Here is a 19,127-nt window from a genome sequence, read left to right as displayed (position 1 = left end):
CATAGTGCTCAGAGCCATTTGAACCATTTTTTGAACAGTTGAAACTAGACAATAGTCTGGAATTAAGCATTTGGTTACAAATAAATTGACTGCCTCAGCGGAAAAGATTTATAAAAACTACTTTTTTTAAGATAACAGACAAAAATAACTTAATTGTTCTGCAAGGCGATTAACGCTTGACAAATTGCTGCCCGGGGCAGATACCCCGGGTCGCTCCAAGTGAATATGGCTGCTTGCGCGCGACAGTAAAATTTTTCCGAATAGCATCTTGCTGCTATTCATATATAGCTATCAGGCACACTTTAGTAGCCAGAGGCGGGAGAAGGTACTACACACACGTGACGCAACTGCGCATGCGCATGGGCCCGCACGCAACTGCTCACACGAATCTAATATGAATAGTTGCGACGTCACGCTCATCGGAGGCAATTTGTTGTTATGAAGCATTGCATAGTCTTCCTAAAGCCTCTGACACATTTTGTTGCTGGCAGATGCTTGTATGAGCACTGTGTTTTGTTCTTGTACATGACACATTTCCTTTGCAACTTAAATTTTATTTTAGTTTTTTTCTCTCGTTCATGGTTTATTGCTGCAGTATTATTCTGCAGTAGCGGGATACAGTAATATCCTTTGTTTGACAAAAATTTAACTGAAAACTAAAAAAAAAAAAATCCCGGAATTCTAAAAAATTCCTGGGTATTTCCTGGTTTTCTCTCGGATGAAAAAATTCCCGGGTTTTTCCCGGACCTCCCGGTCGTCCCGGGTCGTATACAACCTGATACAGTATATGCTCCAAAACCCTCTCCCCTCTCACCCCTGTGGTGCGATAACACGAAACAGGCTGCCCTTCTTTGCACTTTTTCAATGTCCTCCGTCAAGCCTACCTGGTAAGGATCCCATACCGTGAGGGGCGGGGGGGAAATCATGCGAGTAGTGCTGTCATTTCTAGGCGAGGCTGCAAACTTTTCAGACAGCTCTCACTGATAACTACATCATCTGCAAAAAGTCTGAGGTTACTACTAAGACTGTCTGCCCAGGTCAGTAAAACACAACACGAACATCTGTCTGAACACACTTCGCCAGTGGGTGCTTCAGGTTAGTGCCCCTACTGTCAATACCTGTCCACTGGAGGTGACACCTAACCCACTGAGGAACCCCAGCCTCCACTCCCTGAGCGACCCGAGGCCCCGGGGCTACTCACTGGACTGCAGGCAGGTCTTGCAGTTGCCGCGGTGGCACAGCTCCTCGCAGCGGTGCTTGCCGCAGCTCAGCACGTGGTTGCACACCAGCGGGCACGTGTGGTCCTGCTCGATGCAGCACTCCTGCCCGCACTTGTGCTTGCCGCAGGCGCGCTTCTGCGAACAAAAACACACGACTCTCTCAGTTTCCGGGTGGAATACGGTGGCCGGCCCTTAAAATTCACAAAAACAATTTTTAAAAAGTCATTTTAATATTGCAGTAAAAAGTCTTAAGTTGCATTATACACTCCTGGAAATTGAAATAACAACACCGTGAATTCATTGTCCCAGGAAGGGGAAACTTTATTGACACATTCCTGGGGTCAGATACATCACATGATCACACTGACAGAACCACAGGCACATAGACACAGGCAACAGAGCATGCACAATGTCGGCACTAGTACAGTGTATATCCACCTTTCGCAGCAATGCAGGCTGCTATTCTCCCATGGAGACGATCGTAGAGATGCTGGATGTAGTCCTGTGGAACGGCTTGCCATGCCATTTCCACCTGGCGCCTCATTTGGACCAGCGTTCGTGCTGGACGTGCAGACCTCGTGAGACGACGCTTCATCCAGTCCCAAACATGTTAAAGGGGGGCAGATCCGGAGATCTTGCTGGCCAGGGTAGTTGACTTACACCTTCTAGAGCACGTTGGGTGGCACGGGATACATGCGGACGTGCATTGTCCTGTTGGAACAGCAAGTTCCCTTGCCGGTCTAGGAATGGTAGAACGATGGGTTCGATGACGGTTTGGATGTACCGTGCACTATTCAGTGTCCCCTCGACGATCACCAGTGGTGTACGGCCAGTGTAGGAGATCGCTCCCCACACCATGATGCCGGGTGTTGGCCCTGTGTGCCTCGGTCGTATGCAGTCCTGATTGTGGCGCTCACCTGCACGGCGCCAAACACGCATACGACCATCATTGGCACCAAGGCAGAAGCGACTCTCATCGCTGAAGACGACACGTCTCCATTCGTCCCTCCATTCACGCCTGTCGCGACACCACTGGAGGCGGGCTGCACGACGTTGGGGCGTGAGCGGAAGACGGCCTAACGGTGTGCGGGACCGTAGCCCAGCTTCATGGAGACGGTTGCGAATGGTCCTCGCCGATACCCCAGGAGCAACAGTGTCCCTAATTTGCTGGGAAGTGGCGGTGCGGTCCCCTACGGCACTGCGTAGGATCCTACGGTCTTGGCGTGCATCCGTGCGTCACTGCGGTCCGGTCCCAGGTCGACGGGCACGTGCACCTTCCGCCGACCACTGGCGACAACATCGATGTACTGTGGAGACCTCACGCCCCACGTGTTGAGCAATTCGGCGGTACGTCCACCCGGCCTCCCGCATGCCCACTATACGCCCTCGCTCAAAGTCCGTCAACTGCACATACGGTTCACGTCCACGCTGTCGCGGCATGCTACCAGTGTTAAAGACTGCGATGGAGCTCCGTATGCCACGGCAAACTGGCTGACACTGACGGCGGCGGTGCACAAATGCTGCGCAGCTAGCGCCATTCGACGGCCAACACCGCGGTTCCTGGTGTGTCCGCTGTGCCGTGCGTGTGATCATTGCTTGTACAGCCCTCTCGCAGTGTCCGGAGCAAGTATGGTGGGTCTGACACACCGGTGTCAATGTGTTCTTTTTTCCATTTCCAGGAGTGTATTATCCAGGACAACAGTAAACTATTCGAGATGTAATTACTTAATTGTATTTCTCTGCTTCTAGTCACTTTTATTTATGTTAAATTAAACACGCATGCTGAGCATGTTCTACTCATCTTCAGGCATTTATACATACAAAAAATTGTTACTTAAAAGTAAAATGTGAAACTAACTTAACACAGGACATGTATGGGAATAATGATGTTGGACAGAATAAGGAAAGAAAATGGTTTTCTTGCTTTAAAGACGCTCCACATTAAGGACGACCTTCAGGGTTTGATGACGTTCGTTTAAATGTATTAATTCACAATGATCCATGTCAGTGTACTCGAGAAAGGGCAAATGTGATGAAGCGTGATCATTTCACAACATGTCACATCTTGTGAAATTGGCACGCAATTTGGAGGGTAAAAAATTGGGTTTATCGCTATTTCATGTTCTAAGCCAATATCACAAAAATCAGCAAGCGGCCATATGTGCTTTTCTGCTTATTCGTGATCAACTGCGTCATCAACAACGCTGATCATTCCTATCCCATATCATTACTGGTGATGAGAAATGGTGTCTTTGTGTCAAAATAAGGACAAGAAAGGAATGACTGAGCCCAAACAAAGCAGCAACTCCCTGTACAAAGAGCCATGGACATCCACAAGACAACGTTATGCACCTGACGGAACAGCGATGGTGTAGTGTACTACAAATTGTTTCCCTCAGGTGTAACCATCACTGTTGGCATTTATTGTTGACAACTGAGACATCTTGCAGATGCAATTCAAGAACAATGACCAGGAAGATTGCATGACGTGATGCTACTCTGCGATAAAGACCACCCGTAATCTGCCAGACACAAAGACAGGAGTCGGGTTGGGAAGTCATTTTGCACCCACCTTATTCACCTGATATTATGCCGTCAGATTGTCGCCTTTTACACTCCCTATCAAACAAACTTCAAGGGGCTTCCTCTCCGGATGAAAATACACTCTGAACATGGCTCTACTACTACTTCACCTCAAAATCGTGTGATTTCTACAGTCGCATAACTGAAAAGTTACTCCACTGTTGGTAGACTCTTGTAAATAGTTAAGCAGACTATATTATTGGTGACTAAAGTCCCTGTCATGTGTATCTCTCGTGTTTACTAAACTTATGGAAAAATGCTACAAACTTATGCACCGACCCATTATATGCACATCACACGGTCCAGGTTTCCAAATGTAGCAAACATGGCCACAACAAATTAATCGAGGTGTACGTGCTCAAGAGTGTTTACCGTATTTACTCAAATCTAAGCCGCACTCGAATCTAAGGCGCACCTGACAAATGAGGCTCGAAATCAAGGAAAAAAAAATTTTCCTGGATCTAAGCCGCTCCTGAAATTTTAGACTCGAAATTCAAGGCGAGAGAAAAGTTTTAGACCGCCCCTCCAAATCGAAAAAAAAATTGGTCCATTGTAACGTGAAACACAATTGAAGTCGAATGGATGAAGATACAGCTACAGTAAATTTGGTTCGAGTAGTAAGCTTAACAGTTAAGCTTTACCAAGTAGCCATTGCTATGTGTCAGGCGCTCCGTCTGTCCTTTTTCACATGCTTTGTCTGGTTTGAATCGATTGCTTATTTTGCTTTGATCTGATAAGTGCGGTTCTCTTTGTTATAGGTGTTTACGTCATTCTAAGCTGAAAATGCATTACTGTACTGTGTCGTGCATTGTTTGTCGCATTCTGATAATGAGTGTTTACGGCCTGTTGCCGCTCGCAGCATGGCTTGCTTTTGTGCGCGCTACCGCGGCTTACAATAAAAAAAAGAGGAATTGTCTCATAAGCGAAACAATGGCAAGAGACTGCTATTTGTTATTACTTACGCTGCTGCTTTCTTTGATACTGAACGAGAGTTTAGCAAAAAATTTTCTCCATTTGAAAATCTTTGCAGACGCCTCTTTAGTACATTACATTCTGAACAGAAATTAGATCTTAGATTTAAAAATCTAGTCAGTTACCGTGCTTCATTTCTGACTATCACTATTCAGCATAAGAATAATACGAATGTAAACAGGACATGATACGTATATTCTTCCGTGTTTGCTGTTGTCTTACTCTAGTTTCGTAGTTTATTAGGCAAACACGAAAGAATACATGGCATAATGTTTACATTCTTCTACCTTTTCTTTTAATTTATTTACTGACACAGAGGTTTTGGCGCCAGTATTTATCTTTGTGCCAGCAAAGCATACCTGTGTTGTGCTACATGAATTTGAAGGCAAAAGTTAGTTGTGGCGACACCTACCGTCATTTTTCAGAACTTCCGCTTACTTTGCACTCGATTCTAAGCTGCAGGCGGTTTTTTGGATTACAAAAACCGGAAAAATGGTGCGGCTTAGATTCGAGTAAATATGGTAACTATATTATACGGAATGACTAACGCTGAAACCCAGTATATTAAAGCAGATGAGATGTACGAATGTAGCGCAAAGGGAGTACTGACTAAAATGAACAAGAGCCACAAATACCTAGATTACATTAAATAAGTACACTGGGCAAAAAAAATTTGGCACCCCTGGAAGACATCAAGCCAATACTGTGTAATACCACCTGTACCCTGGCCTCAATTTGATGAGGATGAGTGCAGCCACTTGATTAGACCACTTGGAGCTACAAAATTGTGGGGATGCTGACTGCTACATTTGTCCCACTGTTTCAGTCACCACCTGAACTTTCTAGAGGATTAAAGTTGGGCGAGTTGGTGGGGCAGTTGTCACGATAGAGACTTCTACCTTAAAGACTTGTTCACATTGTTTTCATTAATTACTAGACAGAGTTACAGTTCAGTAGGGCTGTACCACCCCAGGGAACTTACGGGATGGAAATTTCACCTCTAGGGGGAATAATTAGCCAAAAACTAATGTAAACAACAACAAATATTTATCAAAACATGAACAGCCATCTGAAGAAGAAACTGTTGTTGGTTGGTTGGTTGGTTGGTTTGGGGAAGGAGACCAGACAGCGTGGTCATCGGTCTCATCGGATTAGGGAAGGATGGGGAAGGAAGTCGGCCGTGCCCTTTCAGAGGAACCATCCCGGCATTTGCCTGGAGTGATTTAGGGAAATCACGGAAAACCTAAATCGGGATGGCCGGACGCGGGATTGAACCGTCGTCCTTCCGAATGCGAGTCCAGTGTCTAACCACTGCGCCACCTCGCTCGGTCAAGAAAGAAACTGTTGTTCCGAAACCAGTGACAGTACTATTTGTGTAAGTAAATAACATTTTTAACAGTGGCTGGTTGCTATTTCTTCTTTGCAAGTATCAACCTGAACTATGAACCAGAAAACTAGGAAGGATAGGGTAACGGATGAAAATATGATCCCTGTGGCAAGAGGCTGAGAGGGCGCGTCATAGGGACGGACCAGGATGTTGTTTAGATCGGATGGGTGAAGGAACGACACCCTACATAGGGCGCGAAGGATCTCGGGTAGGATGTCCCTCATTTCTGGCCACAATGATAGATAATCAAACCCGTGCTAAAGGAGATGGTTCAGTTGTTCCAGTCCACAGTGATACTGAGTCTGTGAAGGTAACACTATGATACAGTTCAATTTTTTTTCCTTTCTCTTGGTGGCTGTTCTTTTCTTGTTTCGTGTTTTCCTTTCTTGTTGCACTGGAAAATTTATTTTAGTATGGATTTTGTAACTCTATATTTTTTGTGCAACTTTGTTTCTGTTTACATCATAGAGCTGCTATGCCTGGAATTGTTTTTTTTTTTTTCCCTTTTCTTTTTTTTCCTGCCGCATGCTTGCTCATTTATTAACATGTTATTTAAAATTATTTTCCGTGAACATGATAATGTGACATTTTAGTTAGGTATGAAACTGTAGATTGTTGTACTCAGTGTTACAGTAAGTGAGAATCGTTCAACTGAAGAAACATATTGATACATCAATAGTTAAACAACAACGCCGTGCTGCTGGAGTCTGAGTGTACTGTCTCCTTGCCAATGTTAAAAGACTGTTCTATCAGTGGTGTGTTTCGATTTTTGTGTGTACCATGGGCAATGAAATAAATAACCAAAGGTGTCACATTGTTTTTCATTGTGAACTGATATGCAGAACATTAATCTTAAAACTACAATGTGCATGTCACTGAGCTGTGGGAATGCTACATGTGTACAGTACCCAATGTGAACCGCACGGACCATATGGTGTACTGCAGACTGTCAGATTAAACTACAAATATATTAATGGATTTTCTCACACAAACTGATATTCAGGACATTGATCTAGAATGTACGATGTGCTGATCACTGCACAACTACGGTGAGCGTACAGTAACTACTGTGAACATTACGGAATGTTTGGAGCCTACCACAGATTGTGAAATCACATGATAAATGTATTAACATACTTTCTTATGGTGCATTGTGGTACTCTGAAATGTTCCGAACTGAGATCAAGTGATAAACAGCAAATTCAAAACTGTGACTGAACGTCCAACAAGTTCATAATTGAATTAAACCTGCCTTACCTACATAGCCAGTAGCAAATACACTACTTGAGAGGATTCTACAAACACTGCGTGTTTCTGCTGCATCCACAAATGGACCCTATGATCAAGATTGGCATGACTATGATAATTGCTGGACTGCACCCTCATGGATTATATGGACCAAAAATCCTGATGACAACAAGCCAACAGCATTTGTTAAGTGAAAAATGACTTTATACATGCTAGAAAAGATTGACTCATGCAAACCACTACTAGAAAGACTTTTTGGATTGAAGTTATTAATTGCGTTAAAGTTGTGAAAATTTTTCATTGTCACTGTCTATCAAGTACTCGAAATTGCGCTTGACTTCAACAGCATTTCCCAGCAACTTTCAGAATCGAAATCAGTTTCGTTCATTAAATAAATTGCTAATGCATATGTTACATTTTGCAAGTCCATTATCCTTTGTCATAATCCTCATTGTATATTTAACGTCTACAGTCTCTTTTTTTAAATTCTCTTTTATTGCACAAATGTGAATATTTTGTGCAGTTTGCTAGTTTTATTTTCTGCACTTGCACAATGCCTTGTTTTTGTGCCAATTCGTCTGTGGATTATTGCTGTATGCAGGGAAAATACATGTGTTGTGCTGTACAACTTGCTCTAAATGTTCAGAAATGTAAAATTTTGCATTTAAAAGAGAGAGAGAGAGAGAGAGAGAGAGAGAGAGAGAGAACGTAGTGTCCTATAATAGCAATAAGTCACTGTTGGAATTGGGCAACTCATACAAATATTTGCGTGTAACACTTTGTACAGATATTTATTGGTAGAATACTGGAGAACTGCAATCAGCCTACTAAAGAGACTGCTTACAAATCACTCGTGCAACCCATACTAAAACACTGCTCAAGTGTGTCAGACCCATGCCACATAGGACTAACAAGGGATATTGAACATATACAGGGAAGAGGAGCACAAATGGTCACAGATTTGTTTAATCGATGGGAGAGTGTCACAGAGACACCGAAGGAACTGAACTAGCAGACTCTTGAAGACAGACGTAAACTACCCTGAGAAAGTCTGTCAACAAAGTTTCAAGAAATGACTTTAAATGATTACTCTAGTGATACACTACAACTCACTACATATTGCTCACACAGAGATTGTGACGATAGGATTAGAATAATTACTGCACACACAGAGGCATTCAAACAATCCTTCTTCACAAGCTCCATCTGTGAAATGAACAGGAAGAAACCCTAATAACTGGTAGGTACAATGGGACGTACCCTTTGCCATGCGCCTCATGGTGGTTAACAGAGTATAGATGTAGATGTAGACGTCTGTGATTAATATAGCACACAGCAGCCAATCATTATGGCCAGTGTGCAACCACAGGTGAAGTATTTTGGTAGGAAGAAACTGGTGATTTGGAAGACGCATGACAATTTACATTCATGAAAATGCCAATGCTCATAATGTTACGGTTTTCTGGGCCTTGCTTGCTTGTGTCTAGAAAGCTGGCACCTTGGGTTGAGAAGCACTAGGTGAAGACGACAGGAGATAAGGCATTGGGGTTGTGGAGGATGAGGACAGAGTGTCTTGGTCTTCAGTCCAAATTGTGAAGCTATTATCAATGAACCTGAACCAGACAATGGATGTGGAATGCAAGGAAGGTTCCTTCTAGATGGCAAGCTGTGCCGCAGATTTTTTAATGTACACTCCTGGAAATTGAAATAAGAACACCGTGAATTCATTGTCCCAGGAAGGGGAAACTTTATTGACACATTCCTGGGGTCAGATACATCACATGATCACACTGACAGAACCACAGGCACATAGACACAGGCAACAGAGCATGCACAATGTCGGCACTAGTACAGTGTATATCCACCTTTCGCAGCAATGCAGGCTGCTATTCTCCCATGGAGACGATCATAGAGATGCTGGATGTAGTCCTGTGGAACGGCTTGCCATGCCATTTCCACCTGGCGCCTCAGTTGGACCAGCGTTCGTGCTGGACGTGCAGACCGCGTGAGACGACGCTTCATCCAGTCCCAAACATGCTCAATGGGGGACAGATCCGGAGATCTTGCTGGCCAGGGTAGTTGACTTACACCTTCTAGAGCACGTTGGGTGGCACGGGATACATGCGGACGTGCATTGTCCTGTTGGAACAGCAAGTTCCCTTGCCGGTCTAGGAATGGTAGAACGATGGGTTCGATGACGGTTTGGATGTACCGTGCACTATTCAGTGTCCCCTCGACGATCACCAGTGGTGTACGGCCAGTGTAGGAGATCGCTCCCCACACCATGATGCCGGGTGTTGGCCCTGTGTGCCTCGGTCGTATGCAGTCCAGATTGTGGCGCTCACCTGCACGGCGCCAAACACTCATACGACCATCATTGGCACCAAGGCAGAAGCGACTCTCATCGCTGAAGACGACACGTCTCCATTCGTCCCTCCATTCACGCATGTCGCGACACCACTGGAGGCGGGCTGCACGATGTTGGGGCGTGAGCGGAAGACGGCCTAACGGTGTGCGGGACCGTAGCCCAGCTTCATGGAGACGGTTGCGAATGGTCCTCGCCGATACCCCAGGAGCAACAGTGTCCCTAATTTGCTGGGAAGTGGCGGTGCGGTCCCCTACGGCACTGTGTAGGATCCTACGGTCTTGGCGTGCATCCGTGCGTCGCTGCGGTCCGGTCCCAGGTCGACGGGCACGTGCACCTTCCGCCGACCACTGGCGACAACATCGATGTACTGTGGAGACCTCACGCCCCACGTGTTGAGCAATTCGGCGGTACGTCCACCCGGCCTCCCGCATGCCCACTATACGCCCTCGCTCAAAGTCCGTCAACCGCACATACGGTTCACGTCCACGCTGTCGCGGCATGCTACCAGTGTTAAAGACTGCGATGGAGCTCCGTATGCCACGGCAAACTGGCTGACACTGACGGCGGCGGTGCACAAATGCTGCGCAGCTAGCGCCATTCGACGGCCAACACCGCGATTCTTGGTGTGTCCGCTGCGCCGTGCGTGTGATCATTGCTTGTACAGCCCTCTCGCAGTGTCCGGAGCAAGTATGGTGGGTCTGACACACCGGTGTCAATGTGTTCTTTTTTCAATTTCCAGGAGTGTAGATTAGGAAATGAGACACTTAAAGTAGTGAAGGAGTTTTGCTATTTGGGGAGCAAAATAACTGATGATGGACGAAGTAGAGAGGGTATAAAATGTAGACTGGCAATGGCAAGGAAAGTGTTTCTGAAGAAGAAAAATTTGTTAACATCGAGTATAGATTTAAGTGTCAGGAAGTCGTTTCTGAAAGTATTTGTATGGAGTGTAGCCACGTATGGACGTGAAACGTGGACGATAAATAGTTTAGACAAGAAGAGAATAGATGCTTTCGAAATGTGGTGCTACAGAAGAATGCTGAAGATTAGATGGGTAGGTCACATAACTAATGAGGAGGTATTGAACAGAATTGGGGAGAAGAGGAGTTTGTGGCACAACTTGACTAGAAGAAGGGATCGGTTGGTAGGACATGTACTGAGGCATCAAGGGATCACCAATTTAGTATTGGAGGGCAGCGTGGAGGGTAAAAATCGTAGAGGGAGACCAAGAGATGAATACACTTAGGAGATTCAGAAGGATGTAGGCTGCAGTAGGTACTGGGAGGTGAAGAAGCTTGCACAGGATAGAGTAGCATGGAGAGCTGCTTCAAACCAGTCTCAGAACTGAAGACAACAACAACAATGGTATCTTCTTCAGAACCTATAAATTAACACACACAGACATATGTTACACATTGAAATACATCATCATCAAACATGAGGATGTATTTCAACGTGTAACCTATGTCCATATGGGTTAATTTATAGGTTCTGAAGAAGATACCATTATTGGCATTGAAACCTATGTAAACTAACAAAAAACTTTATCTTGCAACTGAAGGTTGATTTTCTTAACTTCTGAATAATTCACAGCTGCTGAAGAGCTGCACTATGTTGAAGATTTGTAAATTTTATGCAAGACCAGCCCGGCCATTGTCAAATTAAGGATATGACATACGAGGTATGAACTGGATACTAATGCACGGAGTTTATATAATTGCCATCTCTTTTTAATTGCAGTCCTCTCATCTCTCATCTGGGAGTGGGTCGGTATGTTGAATACGGCTCATCAAAGGGCTCACCATAGGAATATAAAGGCAAAACAGGCAGAGAAATCTCTGAGTGATTTGCAACCACACAAAGATCAGTGTCCTCTCATGAAAAGCCATGCACTGTCATTAACCTGTCAGACAAGAACCTGGACAAAGGAGTCATCTCGGCCCTTAATTAAGGATTAAATTCCACTCCTACACCATGCACTGTACCTATTGAGATGTTCATTAGTGGAACAGAACAGGCAATGCAGTTTCCACATCGACAGCAAAAGACTTACCCCCCCAGTCACATTTTAGCGTCAGCCGAGCCGCCCAAATCTAACATCAGCAGATCAGAGAAAGAGGGGCTCTGAGTAATGCAGAAAGATGAAGATTTTGTGGCTGACAAGGGAAACGCCATGGCTGTTCTTAATACCACTGAATATTACAGCAAAGTAGCAACTTTGTTGGAAGATAACACATACAAATACCTAAGACGGAATCCAACTCTGTTGTACGGCAGAAAAATGGTGGCACTCCTGAATAATTCTAGTCTCCAAGAGGAAGTCATCAAAAATCTTAAAGAGCACGAGCTTCTAGACCACCTAGGCTGCACGGATCACCTAAAGTCCATTGGTATTACATTGGGCCAACTGTTAGCACCATTGGTTCTCCTACCTACAGGCTGGCCAAACATTTGACTTAGCTGATGACTTTGACCTACCCCCATGAACCATGGACCTTCCCGTTGGTGGGGAGGCTTGCATGCCTCAGCAATACAGATGGCCGTACCATAGGTGCAACCACAACGGAGGGGTATCTGTTGAGAGGCCAGACAAACATGTGGTTCCCGAAGAGGGGCAGCAGCCTTTTCAGTACTTGCAGGGGCAACAGTCTGGATGATTGACTGATCTGGCCTTGTAACACTAACCAAAACGGCCTTGCTGTGCTGGTACTGCGAACGGATGAAAGCAAGGGGAAACTATGGCTGTAATTTTTCCCGAGGGCATGCAGCTTTACTGTATGGTTAAATGATGATGGCGTCCTCTTGGGTAAAATATTCCGGAGGTAAAATAGTTCCCCATTCCGATCTCCGGGCGGGGACTACTCAAGAGGATGTCGTTATCAGGAGAAAGAAAACTGGCGTTCTATGGATCGGAGTGTGGAATGTCAGAACTCTTAATCGGGCAGGTAGGTTAGAAAATTTAAAAAGGGAAATGGATAGGTTAAAGTTAGATATAGTGGGAATTAGAGAAGTTTGGTGGCAGGAGGAACAAGACTTTTGGTCAGGTCAATACAGGGTTATAAATACAAAATCAAATAGGGGTAATGCAGGAGTAGGTTTAATAATGAATAAAAAAAATAGGAGTGCGGGTAAGCTACTACCAACAGCATAGTGAACACACTATTGTGGCCAAAATAGACACAAAGCCCACGCATACTACAGTAGTACAAGTTTATATGCCGACTAGCTCTCCAGATGATGAAGAAATTGATGAAATGTATGATGAGATAAAAGAAATTATTCAGGTAGTGAAGGGAGACGAAAATTTAATAGTCATGGGTGACTGGAATTCGAGAGTAGGAAAAGGGAGGGAAGGAAACATAGTAGGTGAATATGGATTGGGGGGAGAGAAATGAAAGAGGTAGCCGTCTGGTACAATTTTGCACAGAGCGTAACTTAATCATAGCTAACACTTGGTTCAAGAATCATAAAAGAAGGCTGTATACATGGAAGAATCCTGGAGATACTAGAAGGTATCAGATATATTATATAATGGTAAGACAAAGATTTAGGAGCCAGGTTTAAAATTGTAAGACATTTCCAGGGGCACATGTGGTCTCTGACCACAATCTATTGGTTATGAGCTGTAGATTAAAACTGAAGAAACTGCAAAAAGGTGGGAGTTTAAGGAGATGGGACCTGGATAAACTGAAAGAACCAGAGGTTGTACAGAGTTTCAGGGAGAGCATAAGGGAACAATTGACAGAAATGGGGGAAAGAAATACAGTAGAAGAAGAATGGGTAGCTTTGAGGGATGAAGTAGTGAAGGCAGCAGAGGATCAAGTAGGTAAAAAGATGAGGGCTAGTAGAAATTCTTGGTTAACAGAAGAAATATTGAATTTAACTGATGAAAGGAGAAAATATAAAAACGCAGTAAATGAAGCAGGCAAAAAGGAATACAAACGTCTCAAAAATGAGATCGACAGGAAGTGCAAAATGGCTAAGCAGGGATGGCTAGAAGACAAATGTAAGGATGTAGAGGCTTATCTCACTAGGGGTAAGATAGATACTGCCTACAGGAAAATTAAAGAGACCTATGGAGAAAAGAGAGCCACTTGTATGAATATCAAGAGCTCAGATGGAAACCCAGTTCTAAGCAAAGAAGGCAAAGCAGAAAGGTGGAAGGAGTATACAGAGGGTGTATACAAGGGCGATGTACTTGAGGACAATATTATGGAAATGGAAGAGGATGTAGATGAAATGGGAGATATGATACTGCGTGAAGAGTTTGACAGAGCACTGAAAGACCTGAGTCGAAACAAGGCCCCGGGAGTAGACAACATTCCATTGGAACTACTGACAGCCTTGGGAGAGCCAGTCCTGACAAAACTCTACCGTCTGGTGAGCAAGATGTATGAGACAGGCGAAATACCCTCAGACTTCAAGAAGAATATAATAATTCCAATCCCAAAGAAAGCAGGTGATGACAGATGTGAAAATTACCGAACTATCAGTTTAATAAGTCACAGCTGCAAAATACTAATGCGAATTCTTTACAGACGAATGGAAAAACTGGTAGAAGCCGACCTCGGCGAAGATCAGTTTGGATTCCGCAGAAATGTTGGAACACGTGAGGCAATACTGACCCTACGACTTATCTTAGAAAATAGATTAAGAAAAGGCAAACCTACATTTCTAGCATTTGTAGACTTAGAGAAAGCTTTTGACAACGTTGCCTGGAATATTCTCTTTCAAATTCTGAAGGTGGCAGGGGTAAAATATAGGGAGCAAAAGGCTATTTACAATTTGTACAGAAACCAGATGACAGTTATAAGAGTCGAGGGGCATGAAAGGGAAGCAGCGGTTGGGAAGGGAGTGAGACAAGGTTGTAGCCTCTCCCCGAAGTTATTCAATCTGTATATTGAGCAAGCAGTAAAGGAAACAAAAGAAAAATTCAGAGTAGGTATTAAAGTTGATGTAGAAGAAATAAAAACTTTGAGGTTCGCCGATGACATTATAATTCTGTCAGAGACAGCAAAGGACTTGAAGAGCAGTTGAACGGAATGGACAGTGTCTTGAAAAGAGGGTATAAGATGAACACCAACAAAAGCAAAACGAGGATAATGGAAAGTAGTCGAATTAAGTCGGGTGATGGTGAGGGAATTAGATTAGGAAATGAGACACTTAAAGTAGTAAAGGAGTTTCGCTATTTGGGGAGCAAAATAACTGATGATGTCGTAGTAGAGAGCAAATAAAATGTAGACTGGCAATTGCAAGGAAAGCGTTTCTGAAGAAGAGAAATTTGTTAACATCGAGTATAGATTTAAATCTCAGGAAGCCGTTTCTGAAAGTATTTGTATGGAGTGTAGCCATGTACGGAAGTGAAACATGGATGATAAATAGTTTGGACAAGAAGAGAATAGAAGCTTTCGAAATGTGGTGCTACAGAAGAATGCTGAAGATTAGATGGGTAGATCACATAACTAATGAGGAAGTATTGAATAGAATTGGGGAGAAGAGAAATTTGTGGCACAACTTGACTAGAAGAAGGGACTGGTTGGTAGGACATGTTCTGAGGCATCAAGGGATCACGAATTTAGCATTGGAGGGCAGCGTGGAGGGTAAAAATCGTAGAGGGAGACCAAGAGATGAATACACTAAGCAGATCCAGAAGGATGTAGGTTACAGCAGGTGCTGGGAGATGAAGCAGCTTGCACAGGATAGAGTAATATGGAGAGCTGCATCAAACCAGTCTCAGGACTGAAGACAACAACAATGATGACTTTGATAGTGGGCCATGTGTGAACATCACCTCAAAAACTCTCGGATGTTCATTGAGACAATTAAACAGATCAGAGCTGTCCCAAACGAAATTTTAATCAGTCTGGATTTGGTCTCACTATTTACAAAAATTTCTGAGGAGGACACACTGCTGGCAGAGCATTTTCGTCCTGAAACAATAAAGTTGTTCCGACATGTTACGATGACCATCTACTTCTTGTACAGCAGTAAATTTAAAGAAATGATGGACAGAATGGCTATGGGTTCTCTGTTGTCTCCAGCAATGACCAACTTTTTTATGAAACATTTTGAAGAATGTGCTTTAATTTGGCTACCCTTCATCCATATTAATTTTATCATTATGCTGATGACACGTTTATGGTCTGGTCACATGGTGTAAAAGCTGTTTAGCAGTCCCAGGAACATATGAATAGCATGCACCCAAATGTCCAGCTCACCATCAAGGTGGAGAAAGGCGGAGGGCTGCCATTTTTAGCTGTCCTGGTACAACAAAACCAGGATGGACACCTCAGCCACTCAGTGTACCCCAAGCCGACACACACCGATTTATATCTTAGCACCCAGTGTTTTCATCATCCAGTCTGGAACAGAGCAGCTTTAAATACACTTCTACAAAGAGCAAAAACTGTTTCTGATGAGGACCACTTGTATTCTGAAATTAATCATCTGAAGTATGTGTACTGAAAGAATGTCTATGGGTCATGTGATACCAAGTCAGCATTCTCCAAGGGAAGGGAAATGTGAAAATGTTGAACATACATGTGATGAGCCACCGGTTGCATTCCTTCACTTCTGTGGTATTACATTCACCAAAATAGGCAGAGTCCTGGAAAGAGGAGGTATCAGATCTGTTTTCCAACCTCCTAAGATAAAGCAGATGCTATGCCCTCTTAAGGACAATCTTGACCTCAGGATTCCTGGGATTTAAAACAACCCATGTGAGTGTGGAAGCAATTAAATTGATCAGTCTATCTCCATCGTTTCCACCCACTGTGCAGAACATCAACGGCATAATAAAAACTGGGAATTGGATAAATCTGCAGTTGCTGAGCGAAGCCTCACAAACAAACACAAAATAATCTGCGATGAAACAAAAGTTTTGTCCCAGGCTCCTACATAATGGGACTCTATAATTAAAAAGGCTGCAGAAATGAGACAGTATGATAAAACCTTCACCCGTGATGGTGGATATAAGTGGTGCATGGAGCGAGTTCTCAATGCAGAGAAGAGCCAGAGATATTCGTTGCAATGTTTGCAGTGCTTTGTCGGGAGTGATGGTGCCACCAATGCAGAGACTGACACCATCTGTGACAGCATGAAGTAATTAACAACTAATGAAAAGCCATCTCTGGGCTATATATTGCTATCACAACAGCAATTGTCCGCCTCCGGTAGCTGTGTGGTCAGCGCAACAGAATGTCAATCCTAAGAGCCTGGGTTCAATTCCCGGCTGGGTCGGAGATTTTCTCCGCTGAGGGACTGGGTGTTGTGTTGTCCTAATCATCATCATTTCATCCCCATCGACGCGCAGGTCGCCGAAGTGGCGTCAAATTGAAAGACTTGCACCCGGCGAACGGTCTACCCGATGGGATGCCCTAGTCACACGACATTTTTTACAACAGCAATTTGCAGTTGCTCCTGACCGAGACGATGGTGGAAATCACTGAAAGTCAAGGTTTTATCCTGAAATGAAATGGCAAGAAGTCTGAGAATGATTGATACGAGGGTTGGCTGAATAGCAATACCTCCACATTCGTAACTCTTCAACAGTTGGCAGCATTGGTATGGGCCAGGTACTGGCTTGTTCCGTAGCCTCTTCTCTACAGCTCCAGTTGGTGGGAAGCCTTAGCATTGAACGGTTGTGTTGTTTCAATGTGAAGTATGGAACCCTGCACAGATGGTCGGTCAATGCGATTTAAGCAATGTGCAGTCACTGAATTCTTGAGAGCAGAAAGTGTCACCCCAAAGGAGAGTCATCAGAAAATGAAATCTGTTTATGTGGTAATGTAGGTTGATGTGAGTACTGTCATTGGACGAGTAAGTTTAAAGATGTTGAGGTGGGAACATCTGACCTGCGTGACAAACAAAGAGTTGGATATCCTCTGACAGCAACCACCGAGTTTCACAAGCAAAATGTTGACAGACTGATTCAGGACGATCGTCGAATCACTCGGAGAGAAACTGCAAGCACAATCGGCATTTCACAATAATGTGTGGGTCACATTATTGCTATGTTTGGCTATCGGAAGATCTGTGCACGATGGGTAACCCAGATGCTGACTCCTGAAATGAAAGCGCACAGACTCGGAACCTGAGAGAAACTCCTCTCGGGTTACATGAATGAAGGTGACGCCTTTCTCCATTCATTTGTGACAGGAGACGAAATGTGGGTACACCATTACAACCCGGAGACGAAAGTCTATGAAATATCGACGCAAAGACTCGCCCCAAAAAAAGAAATTCAAGATGCAGCCCTCAGCTGGAAAAATCATGGCCACAGTGTTCTGGGTTGGGTTGGGTTCTTTGGGGAAGAAGACCACACTGCGAGGTCATCGGTCTCATCGGATTACGGAAGGAAGTCGGCCGTGCCCTTTCAAAGGAACCATCCCGGCATTTGCCTGGAGCGATTTAGGGAAATCACGGAAAACCTAAATCAGGATGACCGGATGCGGGATTGAACCGTCGTCCTCCCGAATGAGAGTCCACACAGTGTTCTGGGATGTAGGTGGTGTTATCCATGTCGATTTCCTCGGTCGTGGAACAACAATAAATTCAGAACGTTACACCACAACGCTGCGAACTCTGACACGATGGCTAACAAGGGTCCACAAGGAAAAGGGAAATGTTTGCTGCAGTATGACAATGGCAAACCACACGCTTCATGTGCCACCACAGCAGGACTTCAGAAACTGAAACTCACTACCGTATGGCATCCTCCACGCAGTCCAAATTTAGCACCATCTGACTTCCATCTGTTCCCGATAATGAAAAACCATTACGCTTCTGATGAAGACTTTGAGAGAACTGTGATACTGTGGTTGCTTTTTTCTCTGCCCCGAGTTTCGACCACTGCATTTTCATACATTATCCAACAAAGTAAATATAAATTCCATATTGTTCATCTTCGAATGTAGCAGCATTTCAATGTACTATGAAAATCCGACTGGTGAAACTGTTTGGGATGTTTGTCAGTATGGTCAACTCCATGTTCTGAATTTTTTCCTACCTGTGAGAAGATATGGTTGCTAATAGGAAGTTTTATGAATTGTGAATCACAAGCAGTATTCTCTTCACCATAAGAATAATACGAACATAAAAATTTGCCATGTATTCTTTCGTGTTTGCTGCTATCTCATTTAAATCCTGTCTGCCTAATAAAGTACGAAACTACAGTGAGACAACGGCAAACGCGGAAGGATATACATATCATGTCATGTTTATATTTGTATTATTCTTATACCTAATAGTGATACAGACAGAAATGAAGCACGGCAATTGGCTACATTATTAAATCTAAGATGACTCTACTTTCTGCACAGAATGTAATGTACTAAAGAGGCGCCTGCAAAGA

At 44.0% G+C, this 19,127-nt stretch overlaps 1 protein-coding gene across 2 annotated transcripts in view; it reads right to left on the bottom strand.

Annotated features, from left to right (window-relative positions):
- LOC124553803 (transcriptional repressor NF-X1) overlaps nt 1-19,127 on the bottom strand; it is a 285,701-nt gene that overhangs the window by 120,569 nt on the left and 146,005 nt on the right. For both annotated transcript variants that reach the window (XM_047127780.1, XM_047127781.1), the window contains exon 13: nt 1,202-1,355. In XM_047127780.1, the coding sequence (XP_046983736.1) occupies nt 1,202-1,355 (154 nt within the window). The remainder of the gene's footprint in view (nt 1-1,201; nt 1,356-19,127) is intronic.

This window comes from Schistocerca americana, chromosome 11, assembly GCF_021461395.2.
Source record: "Schistocerca americana isolate TAMUIC-IGC-003095 chromosome 11, iqSchAmer2.1, whole genome shotgun sequence".
Classification (NCBI taxonomy): Eukaryota; Metazoa; Arthropoda; class Insecta; order Orthoptera; family Acrididae; genus Schistocerca; species Schistocerca americana.
The sequence above is the reverse complement of the archived record's forward strand: the minus strand, read 5'-3'. Positions and strand labels throughout refer to the sequence as shown.